At 41.9% G+C, this 17,083-nt stretch overlaps 1 protein-coding gene across 4 annotated transcripts in view; it reads right to left on the bottom strand.

Annotated features, from left to right (window-relative positions):
- MAN2B2 (mannosidase alpha class 2B member 2) overlaps window positions 1-17,083 on the bottom strand; it is an 81,301-nt gene that overhangs the window by 28,832 nt on the left and 35,386 nt on the right. For all 4 annotated transcript variants that reach the window (XM_032783381.2, XM_032783380.2, XM_032783383.2 and 1 more), the window contains 6 exons: window positions 15,684-15,882; window positions 9,151-9,341; window positions 8,034-8,220; window positions 6,069-6,202; window positions 4,471-4,727; window positions 356-547 (listed from right to left, as the gene is read on the bottom strand). In XM_032783381.2, coding sequence (XP_032639272.1) covers window positions 356-547; window positions 4,471-4,727; window positions 6,069-6,202; window positions 8,034-8,220; window positions 9,151-9,341; window positions 15,684-15,882 — 1,160 coding nt within the window. The remainder of the gene's footprint in view (window positions 1-355; window positions 548-4,470; window positions 4,728-6,068; window positions 6,203-8,033; window positions 8,221-9,150; window positions 9,342-15,683; window positions 15,883-17,083) is intronic.

Raw genomic sequence — 17,083 nt, 5'->3', positions numbered from 1 at the left:
ACCCCAACCCCCGGTTCAGCCCAGAGTCCCCTCTCACACTGCGAACCCCTCGGCCCCAGCCCAGAGCCCTCACTCCCTCCCAAGCCCCTTCCTCAGCCCAGTGAAAGTGAGTGAGGGTAGGGGAGAGCAATGGAGAGAAAGTGGGGATGGAGTGAACAGAGCAGGGCTTTGGGGAAGAGGCGGGGCCTCGGGGAAGGGAGAGGGTACATCCTGGGTTGCCCTTAGATTCAAAAAGTGATCTTTTTGAATCTAAGGGCAACCCAGGTTGGAGACCACTGCTGTACAGGATTACTCCCACATGTGTGAAGAGGATGAAAAATTCAAGTGAGGTTCAATCACACCCAAGTACTTTTACCTGTAAAAATATTGTCTGATCTCTCTCACTAGTTTTCCAGAAACAACTTCCAGTCCCACTGCTTTTGATTCTTCAACAGCTGATCCATTTGGGGTAAATAAGTAGTTATCTGAAATGGGCCCCTTCCTCACATCGCCATTCACGTGATATTCAAGAAACTCCTGAGTTAGTTCAACAGTCTGGTTAGTCTTCCTGTAAATTCATAAAGGGGAAAACGTATTATACAGATATACACTGTGTAAGTATTATCTGCAACGCTTAATTGCAAGGGCAATGAGGATGAGAATCTTAGAAAATATGTTTCTTTAGCTAAAATGAATAATTAAGGAGGCGCCTGGGCAGACATGGGTGCTCCTGGCCAGCCTCAGTGAGGTCGATTGGGGGCGCTTGGACAAAAATGGGAATGACTCCAGGTCATTCTCTTCTTTAAGTTTCATCTAAAGGAGATTCAGTCCTGCCTGGAACATCATGCCAGCTGGAGGCTTCTGCCTCAGGCTGCTCTCCCAGTTGGCAGCACTGTGCGGTCGCACCTACCCCAGCCTACCCCTTGCTCCCATGGCTCATGAAGCCTGGACAGCAGTAAAGAGCAGTTCAACTATAGGCTGAGAAAGATTCTACCACCATTCTGCACTATCTTTGGACGTTTAAAAGCTCACTGGCGCAGTTTACTGACTCAGTTAGACCTCAGCGAAACCAATAATTCTGTTGTTATTACTGCTTGCTGTGTGCTCCACAATATCTGTGAGAGTAAGGCAGAGACGTTTATGGGAGGTTGAGGCAAATTGTCTGGCCACTGATTACATGCAGCCAAACACCAGGGTGGTTAGAGAGCACAGCAGTGCGTGCTGTGCATCAGAGAAGCTTTGAAAAACAGTTTCATGACTGGCCAGGCTATGGTGTGAAAGTTCTGTTTATTTCTCCTTGATGAAAACCCACTCCCTTGGTTCACTCTACTTCCCTGTAAGCCAACCGCCCTCCCCTCCCCTACCTTTGATCTCTGCTTGCAGAGGCAATAAAGTAATGGTTGTGTCAAATTTATGCATTCTTTATTAATTCATCACACATATGCAGGGATAGCTGCAAGGTACCCGGGCAGGGTGGGGGAGGACGGAAGCACAGGGGTGAGGTAGTTGTTGGGGCACCCCGTAGAAAGGCATGCAGCTCATCATAGAAGTGGCATGTCTGGGGCTCTGACCCAGAGCGGCCGTTTGCCTCTCTGGTTCTTTGGCAGGCTTCACACGGCACTGCTGCACGTCCCTGTTATAACCTCTGTCCTTCATGCCCTTGGAGAGTTTTTCAAATATTCCGGCATTTCGTCTTTTGGAACGGAGTTCGGATAGCACGGATTCATCTCCCCATACAGTGATCAGATCTAGAACTTCCTGTTCGGTCCAAGCTGGAGCTCTTTTGCGATTCTGGGACTGCATGGTCACCTGTGCTGATCAGCTCGCCATGCTGGCCAAACAGGAAATGAAATTCAAAAGTTCGCGGGGTTTTTCCTGTCTACCTCGCCGGTGCGTCTGAGTTGAGAGTGCTGTCCAGGGCGGTCACAAGGGAGCACTCTGGGATAGCTCCCAGAGGGCAATACCATCAAATCGCATCCACACTACCCTAAATTCGACCCAGCAGGGTCGATTTCAGCGCTAATCTCGTTGGGGAGGAGTACAGAAATAGATTTTAAGAGCCCTTTAAGTCGACAAAACTGGCTTTGTTGTGTGGACGGGTGCAGGGTTAAATTGATCTAACGTTGCTAAATTCGACCTAAACTCGTAGTGTAGACTAGGGCTCAGTGATTATGAAGCTCTATGTCAGTGTTAACATTATTAATGGGCCATCTGTGTGTAAAGCATTAATTTCCCACAAAACCATTAGCAGTTCTGCCACAGTCATTGACTCAGACATAGCAGGAATGAAGACTCCATGCAGTAAGTTGGCTCAACCGGAGGCTGACACTTTATTGAAGTCTTAAACCACCTCAAACACTAATTACCTGCAAAATGGTCCAGTGTGGACATCCAGCTAAATACCATGGGGGGAGGAGAAACAGGGCCACAGGGGACGACTACCTTTCCCCGCCATTTCAAAACAAGCCTTATGGTACTGAACACCCTTTCTGACACCCCCACTACCCTTTCCTCGTATGAGGGTTTATACAGGGATGGTGTGCCCCATCAGATACATCAGTAGGGGGCAGAGAAAAGTTATAGAGAGGGACAGGGGAGAAGAAGAGCCTTCAGATAAAGTGTTTGTTTATGGATTCCTCAAGCTTTTCCCATGCCAAGGGACCTGCCAGAACTTCAACAGTGAACTGTAATATTTCAATATTACACACCACAATAACAGGCCTCACCCACACAAATGCAGATCTGGGTTCACAGTTTCTATCCTCCAAATTATTAAGGTTGGTGTTTGAATCCAGATTTATAATTTATCTCCATTCTAGAGAGAGGTCCCAATTTTAAAATGTGGACATGGAATCTGATCTCTCTCAATGTTCAGATCTAGGGCTTTGGTTCAGGCCCATCTCTAATAATAAATAATAATAATAATAATAATAATGATAATGCTTATCACTTTCCATCTTCAAAGTACTGTACAAACATTAACTAGTAACCAGTTAATCTTCCAAATACCCCTGTGAGGGGAATGATTCTAAGCAAAAACACCTCTGTGAATGAGATCCAAAATCATTAGTGAGAGGCATGTGCCGCCTTGAAAACTATAGGCTTGATCCGTCTGCTGGTGTAAATCAGCGTAACTCCACTGAAGTCAAAGGAGCTATGGCAATTTACACCATATGAGGATCCGGACCTGTAAACCAACAGATGTATTCAGTTAGTTTGCACTCGGTCAGTTTTTTGGGTTTATCTCCTTTTATTATGCTTAAATAAAAGGAATGTCAGGTTCACTTTAAGAAGTTCTCTGTGTTCCCATCCCAGAGCTAGCAGTTTTAGAGAACACAGAATGAATTACTGATGAGGAGGAGAGCACTTGGCTATTGTTACATCATGAGAGATCATATAAATTCACTGTAGATTCATATTGTATCTGTAACAGGATGTACTGGTGTAAGAGGAAGGGGGCCAGAAGACCCCATTTCCAGAGTATTGGAATAAAAAAAGACCCAGAAAATGACCTGGTAGCAGAAGTGAGGAAGCAGGACTGGGGTACTGGGAGTTGGATGAGGGGGAAACCCCCCAGGACACTGTTCCTTTAAGGTCCCAGGATCAGGAGCCCTCTAGTGTGGGGTGGGGCAGGTTTCCCCTCTCTCCTAGCAATCAGGAGGACCATTCTGGAGAAGGGCAGTATAAAGACTGCCTTCTCTCCCAGAACAGGGGAGACACTAAAGAAGAAGGAAGCCAGGGCCAGAGGGCTGACCTCCGGACAGAAAGGGTTGGCACTGATGGTTTTGGGTGGTGCAGACTGCAGAGGAAGAGCTCTCAGCATGGCAGAAGAACTGAAGCTAAGTATGAACTGTTGAATTGTGTTTATGGACTTCATGTTGGGGGCTCATTGGGAATTATTTTGAGATTAAGGACTCTGAGGACTGCATGAACTTTATTTGAGGTTAAACCAGCCCTGGGAAGGGGTGCTGTGAACTACGTCAGAAAGTGTGTGGAATGTTTAAGGCCCCATCAGAAAGGGCTAATGAGCAGGGTGCCTGCAAAGCCATAAGGGGTGACCTGGGCACCCTGTTATAGTATCTATTAAATATACTTGATCCCCTAAAGTTAGTACATTATAAAATCTAAGTTAGTTAACCATAATATTTTGGGGAAGTTCTATGGCCTATGCTATACATGAGGTCAGACTAGATGATCACAGTGATCCTTTCTGGCCTTGGAATTATGAATCAATGAATATTACCCTGACTGCACAGATTCAATACCACAGGGGAAAAAAGCATGATCTAGGAATAAGACCATTCATTAGCTCACTTCACAAAATGAGCAGAAGGGGGAAGTTTTCAAGTCCTTTGATTGTAAAGTACTCTTGTTAGTTGTTAATTCTCAGAGCATAATATTTGATCAAGTACCTGGATTTCCTTTTTTAAAAAGGGTTTAGCTTATCCTAAAATGTTGTTTGACTAAAATTAAAACTGATGGTAGCCTCACCTGTCAGTAATGCTGTGCATTAGATTAGTATTTTGGTCCAACATCACTGTGTAGCAGTCGTTAAGCACAGGAATCAGACGTCTACTCTGACGATCAGCATGCTTTATGACTTTTCGTCCATATTTAACTGATCTCGCAATGAATGCAGATTCCTTGTCAGCTGATAACTTAACACTGTATCTTTGGTAACTGAGACCACTTAGTGTGACTAGAATATACAAATCGTAGGTAGAGGGGGATTCTGCTGAGCTCTGGATCTGCAAGTTGAGAGAGAGAGAGAGAGATATTGTATTTCAGACAGAGCTAATGGGTATATTTCTAACATGCATATCTGTAAAGTCTTTCCTGGTATCTTCAAAGGAGAATTTCCAAACATGTCTACCTTTAAAATTTAGAATTATGATGTTCTTTTCTTCTGTTTTGATAAGGGGGGGGAATTATTTAGCAACCTCAATTTAAGATTCACAGTTTTGTTAGGAATTAATATTAGTCTCAGACTATGAGATTAGATAATATTTTAACCAACTCCTTGCCAACATGAAACCAAAGCTATTGATTTAAATCAAATCCATCTTAAAATACCAGTGCAATTGAAAAAAAACAAAAAACAAACACAAACTTCCCTCGAAACTAACAGAAAAGATGAATGACAGAAAAATGACTGGAACATCTGGGGGGTTCCTCAGAGGCTGCCTACACACTTCAAAATTGTGTTTTAAATCACTGTTTCCTAAACAGTGGATCCCAACCCACCAATGGTCATGGAAAGGTTCTGGATTGGTTGCCATACCTAGGGTTGGATTAACCTATCACTGGGCCCTGGCCTAGACAAACATACAATTCTTCCAGCCTGGTGACGATGGGGTGAGTGAAGAGCAAGCCTGCTGCACACTCATTCTTCAGTAGTGGTTTCTATCCTGCGGGTCTGGGCCTGCTTGCCCACTCTGAACACTGTGACCTGGGACCCAGAGTTGCCGTGTCAAGCAGGTTTAGTCCAACTGCTCCTCTGTCATGGCAGAGAGGAGACAGGGACAAACCTGATTGGTGCTGTAAACCCATGTGCCAGGTTGCAATGCCATTCACTGAAATTTGACCTGGACACCCCTCCATCGTAACACAGGGGAACCAGGTCAAACCTCAGCGACGTTTCAAGCTTATTCATCAAGTTGAGAGGCCTGGAGGAGGGAGCCGGGCCCAGACCTGCAGGACAGAAACTGCCACTGTGGGGGAGAGGGCCCCCCCCCCACCCAATTCCACACACTCCTCCCTTGGGGGCTCTTTTATTTCCTTAACGTGCCAAATAATTTCAAATCCTTGCAAAATATACAGGATCCTCCCCCTTGTCCTTAACATTATACGTTTTGGTGATACTTTCTGTTCTGGGAAAGTAAATTGGACTGAACAACAGATTTATAGGCAGACTGCTTGATTACATGAGCAACACCAATATAATCATGTTGTTGTTTCTACTTTACAGAAAAAGTATCAGGTCCTGCTAAGAGGGTGGAAGAGAAAAAAAGGGAAGTGGAAATGACTGTACTGTAATGAGTCAGTTACAAAGAGAAATGCAATATATACTTTACATAACCATGCAGTACCTGTGCCGGTACAGGATGTCCCAATTCATCATACACACTGACTGCTGAGTAGCTCATAGCAACAACGACAAAGGTAGTGATGTTCCATGCCAGGGGATTATAGACAATAATGTATTGTTCAACATTCCTTGTACCTTTTCATGCACACAAAGTAAAAATACAGCTTTAAAATAAGAAACAGTAATGCACAGTCATTTTTCTTTTAAGGAACGTATTACCCAGGTACAATAGTATCACCATCTTATAAGGTTTCAATCTAAAAAATACACCTCAAAGAGTGTATCATGGTTACACATTCAGATCTATATTTCTAATAAGGCATAAAGCCAACGCCCCTTTGGTACAGTATATTATTCTTCTGTTTGAACCACACAAAGCCCCAGAATTCAGAAAAACACATTTGACATTAATATTAATTACAACAGGTTAGCCACTAAGTGATGACAATAAAAAGTTCTCCTCTATTTACAATCATACAGCCTAAATACCAGCAGCATTATGCAGGAGATTCTATAGGGAAACCTAATTTCAGTACCCCATAAACAATGCACAAGCTGCTGCCCAAAGCTCTGTTTTCATTCAACAATAATAAAAGTCTCCAAAACAAACAATTTTTTTTTAAAGGAACTCCATAATCATCCTGGAATAAACAGACTCCTAGAACACATTAATAAATTCTTGCATATCCTGGCAGTAAATCATAAGGAAAATCTTCTATAAAGTTGACTAGGAAGTCTAGGAAGGACTAGACTCCTTCCTCCAGTTAGGAAGACTAGTTAAGGAACTGTCTTTGTCATGCCACATTCTCCTTTGGACACATGTCTGAAGGCAGAATTTGGGGTCCAGTCCTGAAGTCTTTAGTCACACAAAGCTCTGGGTCTCTACTGCATTCTCTTTGTTTTTGGGTGGCTCAGCTGCCTTGCTTCTGTTTGCTTGAGGGTTGGTGGGTATCCTTGGTACATGGCCTCTTCCAAACTATGGCTTACAATTAGAGTTGAGCATTCAGTTCCAAAAACATACCCACACACACCCACACCCACACACCCAGAAATATAATCAGTTCAGGTTTTAGAGCTTTTCAGAATTTTCACTTAATTGGAGGGGAAAAAAATCAATCAGTTTTGGATCTGTTCTAGACAGGGAGTCAAATGTGGGTCTTCCACATCCCAGGTGAGTGTCCTAACTATTAGGCTAAAGGTTATTTTGGGGGGCGGGGTGGGGAGGGAAGGAGAGAGAACGGGACAGCAGCACTGGTGGCAGTACCAGTACCAGTACCAGCACCAGCTCCTCCTCTGGCCATTTTGTGAATAGTCAAAATTATGTATGTCCAACAGTTGCAAGTATTTTAATAGATTCATAGAGTCCAAGGCCAGAAGGGACCATTATGATAATTAAGTCTGACCTATGTAACACAGACCACAGAGCTTCCCCAAAATAATTCCTAGAGCATATCATTTAGAAAAACACCCAATCTTGATTTTAAAAAGTGTCAGTGATGGAAAATCTACCATGACTCTTGGTAAACTGTTCCAATAGTTAAAATAGTTTTAAACAGTTCCTCACTGTTAAAAAATTATGCCTTATTTCCTGTGTGAATTTGTCAAGCTTCAACTTCTAGCCACAGGATTGTGTTATACCGTTTTCTGCTGTATTGAAGAGTCCATATTAAATATTTGTTCCCCATGTAGGTCCTTATATACTATGATCAAGATACCTCTTAACCTTCTCTTTGTTAAGCTAAAAAGATTGAGCTTCTTGAGTCTATCACTGTAAGTCATGTTTTCTAATCCTTTAATCAAGGATTTGGGTTGACCAAATTGCATTTTTCATTTAATAAACTATTTGTCCGAAAAACTTTGCCCAGCTCTACTTACAGAGATAACACTTCATCCATTTAATGTGAGCAGGAGAATATGCTACCCTTCATAACCAATCTCGAAAACCAAAACAAATTTAAGGCATTACCTCGTTTTCCTGTGTCTTTATTGTAAACATAAGAATAGAGTTTTCCATTCTTCTTGGCATTATCTGTGTCTAAAATTATGGATGCCATCAGTTTCTTCACATTAACTATTCCAGCCATCAAGTGATCCATATACATGTCCTTAACCTTGGGTGATTCTGTCCCTGTTATACCATCATGGTGCTGAACCTTCCATTTGAAAGGGATTTAAAAGTTACAATCCACTTGAATCCCAAGTTTAGGTTTGCACTTCAATTACTATGAATAAGTCATCACCACACGTGAAATATATTAATGTAATGCTTTCCTACAACTGTAGTCCCAAATTTGTATTTTGACTATTCCTAAAGAGTATTAAATGAAGCAAGATCATCAAAGACAAGACACGCAAAGATTTCCATCTCCCTTTGCCTTTCAGTGTGAGATTATTATAAATGCCTGCCTACATAATCAGCGATTGGGTCACAAAAAGTGAAATACATAAGGACAGATATTTTTTTCTGGGTCTCAATTTAGCCTTTAATTTTACAACACACTATTACCTCCACAGTTCATTGCACCCTGTGACTAGGCGCTGCAGCATATAAAGGGTTAACAGGTCCCAACAGGCCACATCATGCTGTGGTCAGAGCGTAAAAGGGGGAGCTGGGTCAAAAAGAGGAAGGGAGTGTCTCTTCTCTTACACTGGTTGACGCTGGAAAAGCCTCAGACTATTACCCAGTGTTTTCCCACCAGGTTTGCTTTGTTTTATGACCATTTTGTGGATAATAAAACAAGTCCAGAGGAAAGGGCCTTAATAGGGTGGAAGCATGGAACTTATTTGCCTTTCTACGCTGATGACGCCTATCACTAGCTCTCTCTCTCTCTCTCTCTCTCTCACACACACACACACACACACACACTGATCCATAAGTGACAGTACATCACCAAACAACTTGATTTGTGGGCACAATCAGGTCCTTGACTGACTGAATTCTATTAGTTGTGCCCACCAACTAACTGCAGATGCAAATTATTGCCCAATACTTGCATGACAATTATAATTTGTGAATTCATCTTCAAAAGTAACGTTTGGTAACAGTGTATATAATTTTCCTAATCAAAAATGTGTAAGTTTACCTCAGAGACTGCCCATCTAAGACTGCGGAGCTGCTGTAAGGCCCAGAATTTACAAACAGAACCTGCTGGGTATTTCTGAACATACTGTGTGAAAAATGACTCTCCAGCATAGAGAAGTGAACTTGCTCTTCGTGCAATTCCTTTTAAAACACTGCGGGAAGTATAAAACCCCGTCCACGCTTGAAATGGTTCTATGAAGAATTTGAGAGACACGACACACAGTGAAGTACTGAACATTTCAGCCCGTGCTTACTCCATTTTTGACTAGTTATACTCCTTGACTATTCAACTTCTTATCTATAAAAAGCAACAGCTGGTAAGGCGAAAATAAGCTAAGCATCACCTGGAACAAGTCACAGCACTCTCTTCCCACCCATTCACCATGGAGCATTAAATAGACACAACCAGGAAGTTACAGTACTTTGTACTACAAACCCAGTAATCTGATTGCTGATCTGAGGCAATTATCTGTGAAAAGAAGCCTCTTCTTACTGAAATTAAGTTCCCATGAAACTCTACAAGACAAATTCAGCAGCGTCATTGGAGCACATTATATTTTTAATTAATAAGATAAGGGCTTTATGATTGCTAGTTATCCTTTGTTATGAACCATCCATATGCCTGACTAAAAAGAGGAGGGAAAACAGAATAAGCTTTAATTTCATTTCCTTGGCTGGAGTAGAATGTGTGATATGGCACCACCCCTTCCAGACCATGTGAGATTGCAAAATGTATCAACAGATGCCCTCAAGTGGTCAAAGAGGAGAATTTCAATTATTTGTTTGTGAGGCTAACAAAAGAATATGTGGCCGTACAAAGTGCACAGACATTTAAATATATACTGCAATAATCATAGAATCATGGCATATCAGGGGTGGAAGGGTCCTCAGGAGACTATCTAGTCCAACCCCCTGCTCAAAGCAGGACCACCACCAACTAAATCATCACAGCCACAGCTTTGTCAAGCTGGGCCTTAAAAACCTCTAAGGAAGAAGATTCCACCACCTCCCTAGGTAACCCATTCCAGTACTTCACTACCCTCCTACCGAAAAAGTTTTTCCTAATATCCAACCTAAACCTCTCCCACTGTAACTTGACACCACTACTCCTTGTTCATCTATCATCTGGTACCACTGAGAACAGTCTAGATCCATCCTCTTTGGAACACCCTTTCAGGTAGCTGAAAGCAGCTATCAAATCTCTTCTGCAGACTAAATAATCCTAGTTCCCTCAGCCTCCCCTCATAAGTCATGTGCTCCAGCCCCCTAATCATTTTTGTTGCCCTCTGCCGGACTCTTTCCAATTTTTCCCACATCCTTCTTGAAGTGTGGGGCTCAAAACTGGACGCAGTACTCCAGATGAGACCTCACCAATGCCGAATAGAAGGGAATGATCATGTCCCTTGCTCTGCAGGCAATGCTCCTACATATACAGACCAAAATGTCGTTAGCCTTCTTGGCAACAAGGGCACACTGTCGACTCATATCCAGCTTCTCATCCACTGTAACCCCTTGGTCCTTTTCTGCAGAACTACTGCCTAGCCGCTCAATCCCTAGTCTGTAGCAGTGCATGGGATTCTTCCATCCTAAGTGCAGGACTCTTCACTTGTCCTTGTTGAACCTCATCAGATTTCTTTTGGCCCAATCTTCTAATTTGTCTAGGTCCCTCTGTATCCTATCCCTACCCTCCAGCTTATCTACCACTCCTCCCAGTTTAGTGTCATCTGCAAACTTGCTGAGGGTGCAATCCACGCCATCCTCCAGATCATTAATGAAGATACTGAACAAAACCAGCCCCAGGACTGACTCTTGGGGCACTCTGCTTGATATCGGCTGCCAACTAGACATGGAGCCATTGATCACTACCCGTTGAGCCCGATGATCTAGCCAGCTTTCTATCCACCTTATAGTCCATTCATCCAGCCCATACTACTGTAACTTGCTGGCAAGAATACTGTCGGAGATGGTATCAAAAGCTTTGCTAAAGTCAAGCAATAACATGTCCACTGCTTTCCCCTCATTCACAGAGCCAGTTATTTCATCATAGAAGGCAATTAGGTTAGTCAGGCATGACTTGCCCTTGGTGAATCCATGCTGACTGTTCCTGATCACTTTCCTCGCCTCAAAGTGCTTCAAAATTGATTCCTTGAGGACCTGCTCCATGATTTTTCACTGACTGAGGTGAGGCTCATAATGACGCAGGGTAAACCCTTTGGGTCACTGTAATGGGGTCTACAAACCCACTACTGACCATAAACAGAAGTGGGAGAAAAGCCTCTCCTGTCTACAGGAAAGAAATTTGACAACACCCCCATGCAGCTGCCAGAGCTGCCAGTCACGGAAGAAGGCACCCACAGCTGCAGCCAATAGAGGCAATGGTCTGTTATAAAGGAGAGAGGCAGAAAGACATGGGACAGCAATGGGGCGACACCCCTGCACCTGGCTGCCTCCACATACACAGCCAAAAAACTGAAGCAGACTGCTAGACTTAATTAGAGGTAAGGGTCCAAGAACTGCCCTGACCAAGGGGAAACTAAGGAGGACCAGTCAGGAGCAGCAGAGACTGCTCAAAAGACCACACCAGGAGCTGGTGACAGGCACAGAGTGTGTTTAGATCTCCTAGTACATTGAGGGTGCTACCATAACCCAAATAAGTAATGACAGCCAACTGCAGCATGTAAAGTACATTGAACGTACAGGCAGGTAAAACATGCAAGAGGCAGGACTGTGGTGGTTTGCTCATGGCAAGTACTCACAGTACATTTATCAGTGCATTACCTGAAATGATGCAATCCCTAGATGAAGGTGTGAGATTCAGGGATCATTCTGTATAATTAGTCATGGGAAGCAATGATCCCTTTTCATCATTAATTAAAAAAATATGTTAACAGCAGAAGTGCCACAGAATATTGGGTAAGCAAATTAAATATAGTCCAGAATACTCATGTGTCTATCCAGAGTGCAAAGGAAAATGATAAAAGACCCATGGCTAAACTTACATAAAAAACAGAAGCAACAAACGGTTACTGCCATGGGTGAATGAAATTTGGCTAGCTTGACCCTTATCCACTGATAGCCATATCTGCCTCTGAGTTGGAAGAATACTTTCCTGGTGTTTTGTAGGCACCCTGAAGCAAATTCCCAGTATTAGGAACTGAGATGTCAGCCTAACTTCAATACCTTGAAAGATACTGGAAGAAATTAAGCAATCAATTTGTAAGCACCCAGAAAATAATTAGGTTATAAAGAATAGCCAACATGAATGTCTCAAAAACAAATCACGTCAAATAAACCTAATTTCCTCCTTTGACAGGGTTACCAGCCCAGTGGATAGGGGAGAAACAACAGATGTGGTATCTCTTGATTTTAGTAAGGCTTTTGACACAGTCCCGTGTGACCGTCTCATAAGCAAACTAGAGAAATGTGGTCTCGATGAAATCACTATAAGTAGGCTTGGAAGGATCAGATTTTTACTGGTAAATGTCAGTTTCACTGTACACTCACAAACCAACAAAAATAAATGTTTCCCTCAAAAATAACTGAAATTTACAGATAAGCAAAGAAAGATAAATGCTGCTTGAAAACTTATCAGACTTTGATGTAAGGATATTTCCTTTGCATGTTTTGACATGCGATGTTGAAAATGTGTTTTAACAATTATAAAGCTTCCGTTTTTTTAAATCAATGTCTGCTATCATTAAATAATTGTCTGACCTGCCATTTTGTCTGACACTATTCCCATAATTTCTCATAACTGTGAAAATTTAAATTGATAACAATTGAAAAAAATACTTAAAAATAAACATTGATATTATCCATTGAAATTATTTAAAAAAACCCTCAAATTCCGCCAAGCCTAACTATAAACTGGCTGAAGGACCACAGTCGAAGAGTAACTATCCATGGCTCCCTATTAAATTGGGAGGGCATACCTCGTGGAGGGCTACAACGGTTTGACTGCTAATATTCAACATTTTCAGATGGTATCAACCTGTGAGGGGTTGCAAACCCTTTGGAGGCCAAAATTAGAATTCAAAACGACTTTTATGAATTGGTCTGAAACAAGATGAAACAAGATGAAATTTAAAAAATAGACAAGAGCAAAGTTCTACACTTAGGAAGGAAAAATAAAATGCAGATTGGGTAATAATTAGCTAAGGCAACAGCAGGGCTGAAAAGGATCTGAGGTTATTATGGGTCACAAACTGAATATCAGTCAACAATGTGATGCAGTGGAGAAAAAGGGCAGTATAATTTTGGGGTGCATTAACAAGAATATCATACATAAGACACAGGAGGCAACTGCTCTGTTGTACTTGGCACTGGTGAGGCCTCAGCTGGAGTACTGGGTTCAGTTCTGGGCACCATACTATGAGAAAGAAGTGGACAAATTGGAGAAAGTGTCCAGAGAAGAGTAACAAAAATGATACAAGGTTTAGAAAACCTGACCTACGAGGAAAGGTTAAAAACCTGGGTATGTTTAGTATTGAGAAAAGAAGACTGAGGGTGTACCAGATAACAAGTCTTCAAATATATTAAGTACTGTTAGAAAGAGGATGGTGATCAATTGTGCTCCACGTCCACTGAAGGTACGACAAGAAGTAATGGGCTTACTCTGCAGCAAGGACTATTGGGTTATACATTAGGAAAAACTTTCTAACTATAAGGGTAGTTAATCACTGAAATAGACTTCCCAGGGAGATTGTGGAATCTCTGTTGTTGTTGGGTTAAGAACAGGTTGGCTAAACACCTGTCAGGGACCGTCTAGGTTTACTTGGTCCTGCCTTTGTGCCAGGGGCTGGACTAGATGAACTCTCAAGGTCCCTTCCAGGCCTATAGTTCTATGATGTCTTCTCTGGTATAAATATTGCACTTTTGTACCTAAGATGTCCAGAATCATATGGGTACTTTGAGTTCCCAGCAGCACGACAACCTGAGCAGCACCACATGGTGCAGCAAGTGCCAACCAACTCGAAAGAAGATAAACTGGGAAGCCTGTTAATATTATATATCTGTCAAGTGCTCCAGAGGCAGAGGAGGACAACAGGATTAGTGAACTACTCTAAAGTGGGTAATTCCACCCTCCCTAACAGTGGCAAATAAAAGTTCAGATATTTATAGATCGCTTTCATGTCTCCTCTTTGCCATCTCTTATCCTATCAGTATAATTCCAGTTCTTCTGGTCTGTTTTTACAGGACAAAAAAAACAAGGAGTCCTTGTGGCACCTTAGAGACTAACACATTTATTTGGGCATAAGCTTTCATGGGCTAGAACCAACTTCATCAGATGTGTATGAAGTAAAAAATACAGGAGGATGGGGTGCTTTACCAAGTGTAAGGTCAATCTAACGAGATAAATCATTTATCTAGCCCATGAAAGCTTATGCTCAAATAAATGTGTTAGTCTCTAAGGTGCCACGAGGACTCCTCATTTTTTTGCTGATACAAACTAACGTGGCTACCACTGAATCCTTTTACAGGACATGCACTCTATTTCTCTCATCAGCTTTGTATCCCTCTTTGGGTATTTTTCAGTTTATCACTTTCCCTTCTGTGCCGTGAAGCTCGAAGCACAGTGATCTTACTAACAATAAATAGAGAGAGACTGATTTTTTTAGGCAGTACAATAAGCATACCCAATACTGCCAAATCCCTATTAAGACAGAGCTTAATTTCCTCCTCTTATGTTACATCAGTGTAAATCTGATGACTTCAGTGGAGTTACTCCAGATTACACTGGTGTAATAAAGCAGAATTTGGCTCAGGATTCCTGCCCCAGAGTTCACAAGTTATCACCTTTCTGATTTCATAAGACCTACTTCTATAAACACACCCCATAGCAGCACGACTTTAAACTAGTTTTTACATATAAACAACAGCATTGCACTACACGCTTATGATTAGTGCACCTGACATCACCCCTTTTTCCCCAAGTCCATCTTCATATTGCTGTTTGCTAACCAGTTTTCAGCTTGTGATCATGCTTGGTATTATTGCTCCTTCATCACACATAGTCTTGTATCTTCCCACTGAACTCTCTCACTGAACTTTGCCTAGTTGTTCAAAATTCTGCATATCTAATCCACTGTACATGGCTTTCTCAAATTCCTGACTTGCAATCGTCAGGGGATCTGATTAGTGCATTATTCTATCTTTCAGGTCATCAGAAATTCAACCAACAGTGGCAGCACATACAGATATGGATATACCCCAAACCTAACCCTTCTGGGGTTTGCCTTTGTTGATACTCACAGAGCAAAGACAAATTTCAAGCTAATTTTTTTCCCAAGCCATGGTTTTCCTTTCAGGACCCCTTAGGTTCCATCCCTAGTTCCTGGTGCCTCAGAAAGACACTCCAATCCCTCTTATATTTCAGAATTGGAGCTAATAGAGACCACCAAATCGGAAAGAGTAAGTCAGAAGAAAAGCTCCTTACGCTCCTGTTACACTGTGTTACAGTAAACTAACCCTAATGCCAGCTACTGATATCCATCAGAATATGCAGTGTATAAAAAAACCCATATTGTTAAGTACCTGTTGAATACGGAAGAAAGTCTTGATAATTCTGAATGTCCCATGTGAGGTTTCTGTTATACAATGCCTGGAAGTAATCACTGACAGTGGAATACTGGACGGTCACTCCAAATTGATCAGCATGCTTGTTAATATAATCTAATAATGGGTCCATGTTGGAGTACTGAACTGATGCATTAAAGAACTGTTTGTCACAACCCTGCAATTTAGAAAATAACATATCTGTATGAATTAGTGGAAGTTGTAGTTATTGTCAGAGTTCCAAGAGTTTATGGCCTGAAGGGCCCACCAGATCATCTAATCTGACCTCTCTGTATATCACAGGCTACTAAATACCCTCCAGTCAACCCTCACACCAAGCCCAAGAATCAGAATTAGACTAAAATATTACAGACCTCAGGAGACTGAATCACTGTGTGCCACAGGGAAAGAACAGGAGGAGCTGAGGTACCCTTGTAATGGCTGGGAATTGATTAAGCGAGCCATCCCCCAGAAGATCCCAGCAAGTGGCTCAAAGGTCATTAACTTCCATGATGAGGTAGTTTAATAATGTTCTTATATTACAATTCTTAACCACTGTAAAACATCATTCTTCCTTCTGAGCTCATCTGTATAAACCAGTCAAAAGTTAAGGGCCCAAGTAACAAGAATGGGTTTGGTTATTCAAATAGGACAACTGACAACCTCCTGGTCCAGTAAAAATGATTACCGCACCCACCTTGTCTCTCTAATATCCTGGGACCAACATGGCTACAGCAAGACTGACCAACTGCCATGACCGACAGGAATTAAGCTAGTCTACACTGCACAACTCACAAGAGCATGCATTTCCTTGGTAGGGACATTGCCCAGTGTGTCTATCTGATATCTGGCAAAGGCAGATATCAGATCGCTGTCAATTTTCTCATTCCTTTCCTTGCTCTTGACAACAAGAGAGGGAGTTTGTATGTATTTTTGTGAGCCGAGAATACACAATCTTACATCAGCACTGAGTAATTGGTGGAGAGGAAAGAAACAACAAAGCATACTAACTATCTGGACAGAATAACCACGTTACACAATTTATTGACAACCCTCGGCCTAGAATATGATAATCCCTAATCTAATAAGTGGATAAACGAATAGTTAAATGAGATAATGAATACACAAAATATAGAAGGCCTGATTATCCAAAATTCATGTGCATAACTACACACTTAATTTGGATACCCACTTCAACTGACTGCGTCTGCATACTGAGCATGTGTGTGTACATGTGTATCTAATACGAAGCACAGCTAACTATTTATTATTATTGTGTGATCAATCATAGCAAATGCACATGTAAATTAGGCACACAATTAAAATTGCTCAGCCAATGTATTATGTGTACACTCTTAAAATCAGTTTAATTATAGATT

This window comes from Chelonoidis abingdonii, chromosome 5 (genome assembly GCF_003597395.2).
Source record: "Chelonoidis abingdonii isolate Lonesome George chromosome 5, CheloAbing_2.0, whole genome shotgun sequence".
NCBI classification, from domain to species: Eukaryota; Metazoa; Chordata; order Testudines; family Testudinidae; genus Chelonoidis; species Chelonoidis abingdonii.
This window is presented reverse-complemented; position numbering and strand designations above follow the sequence as displayed.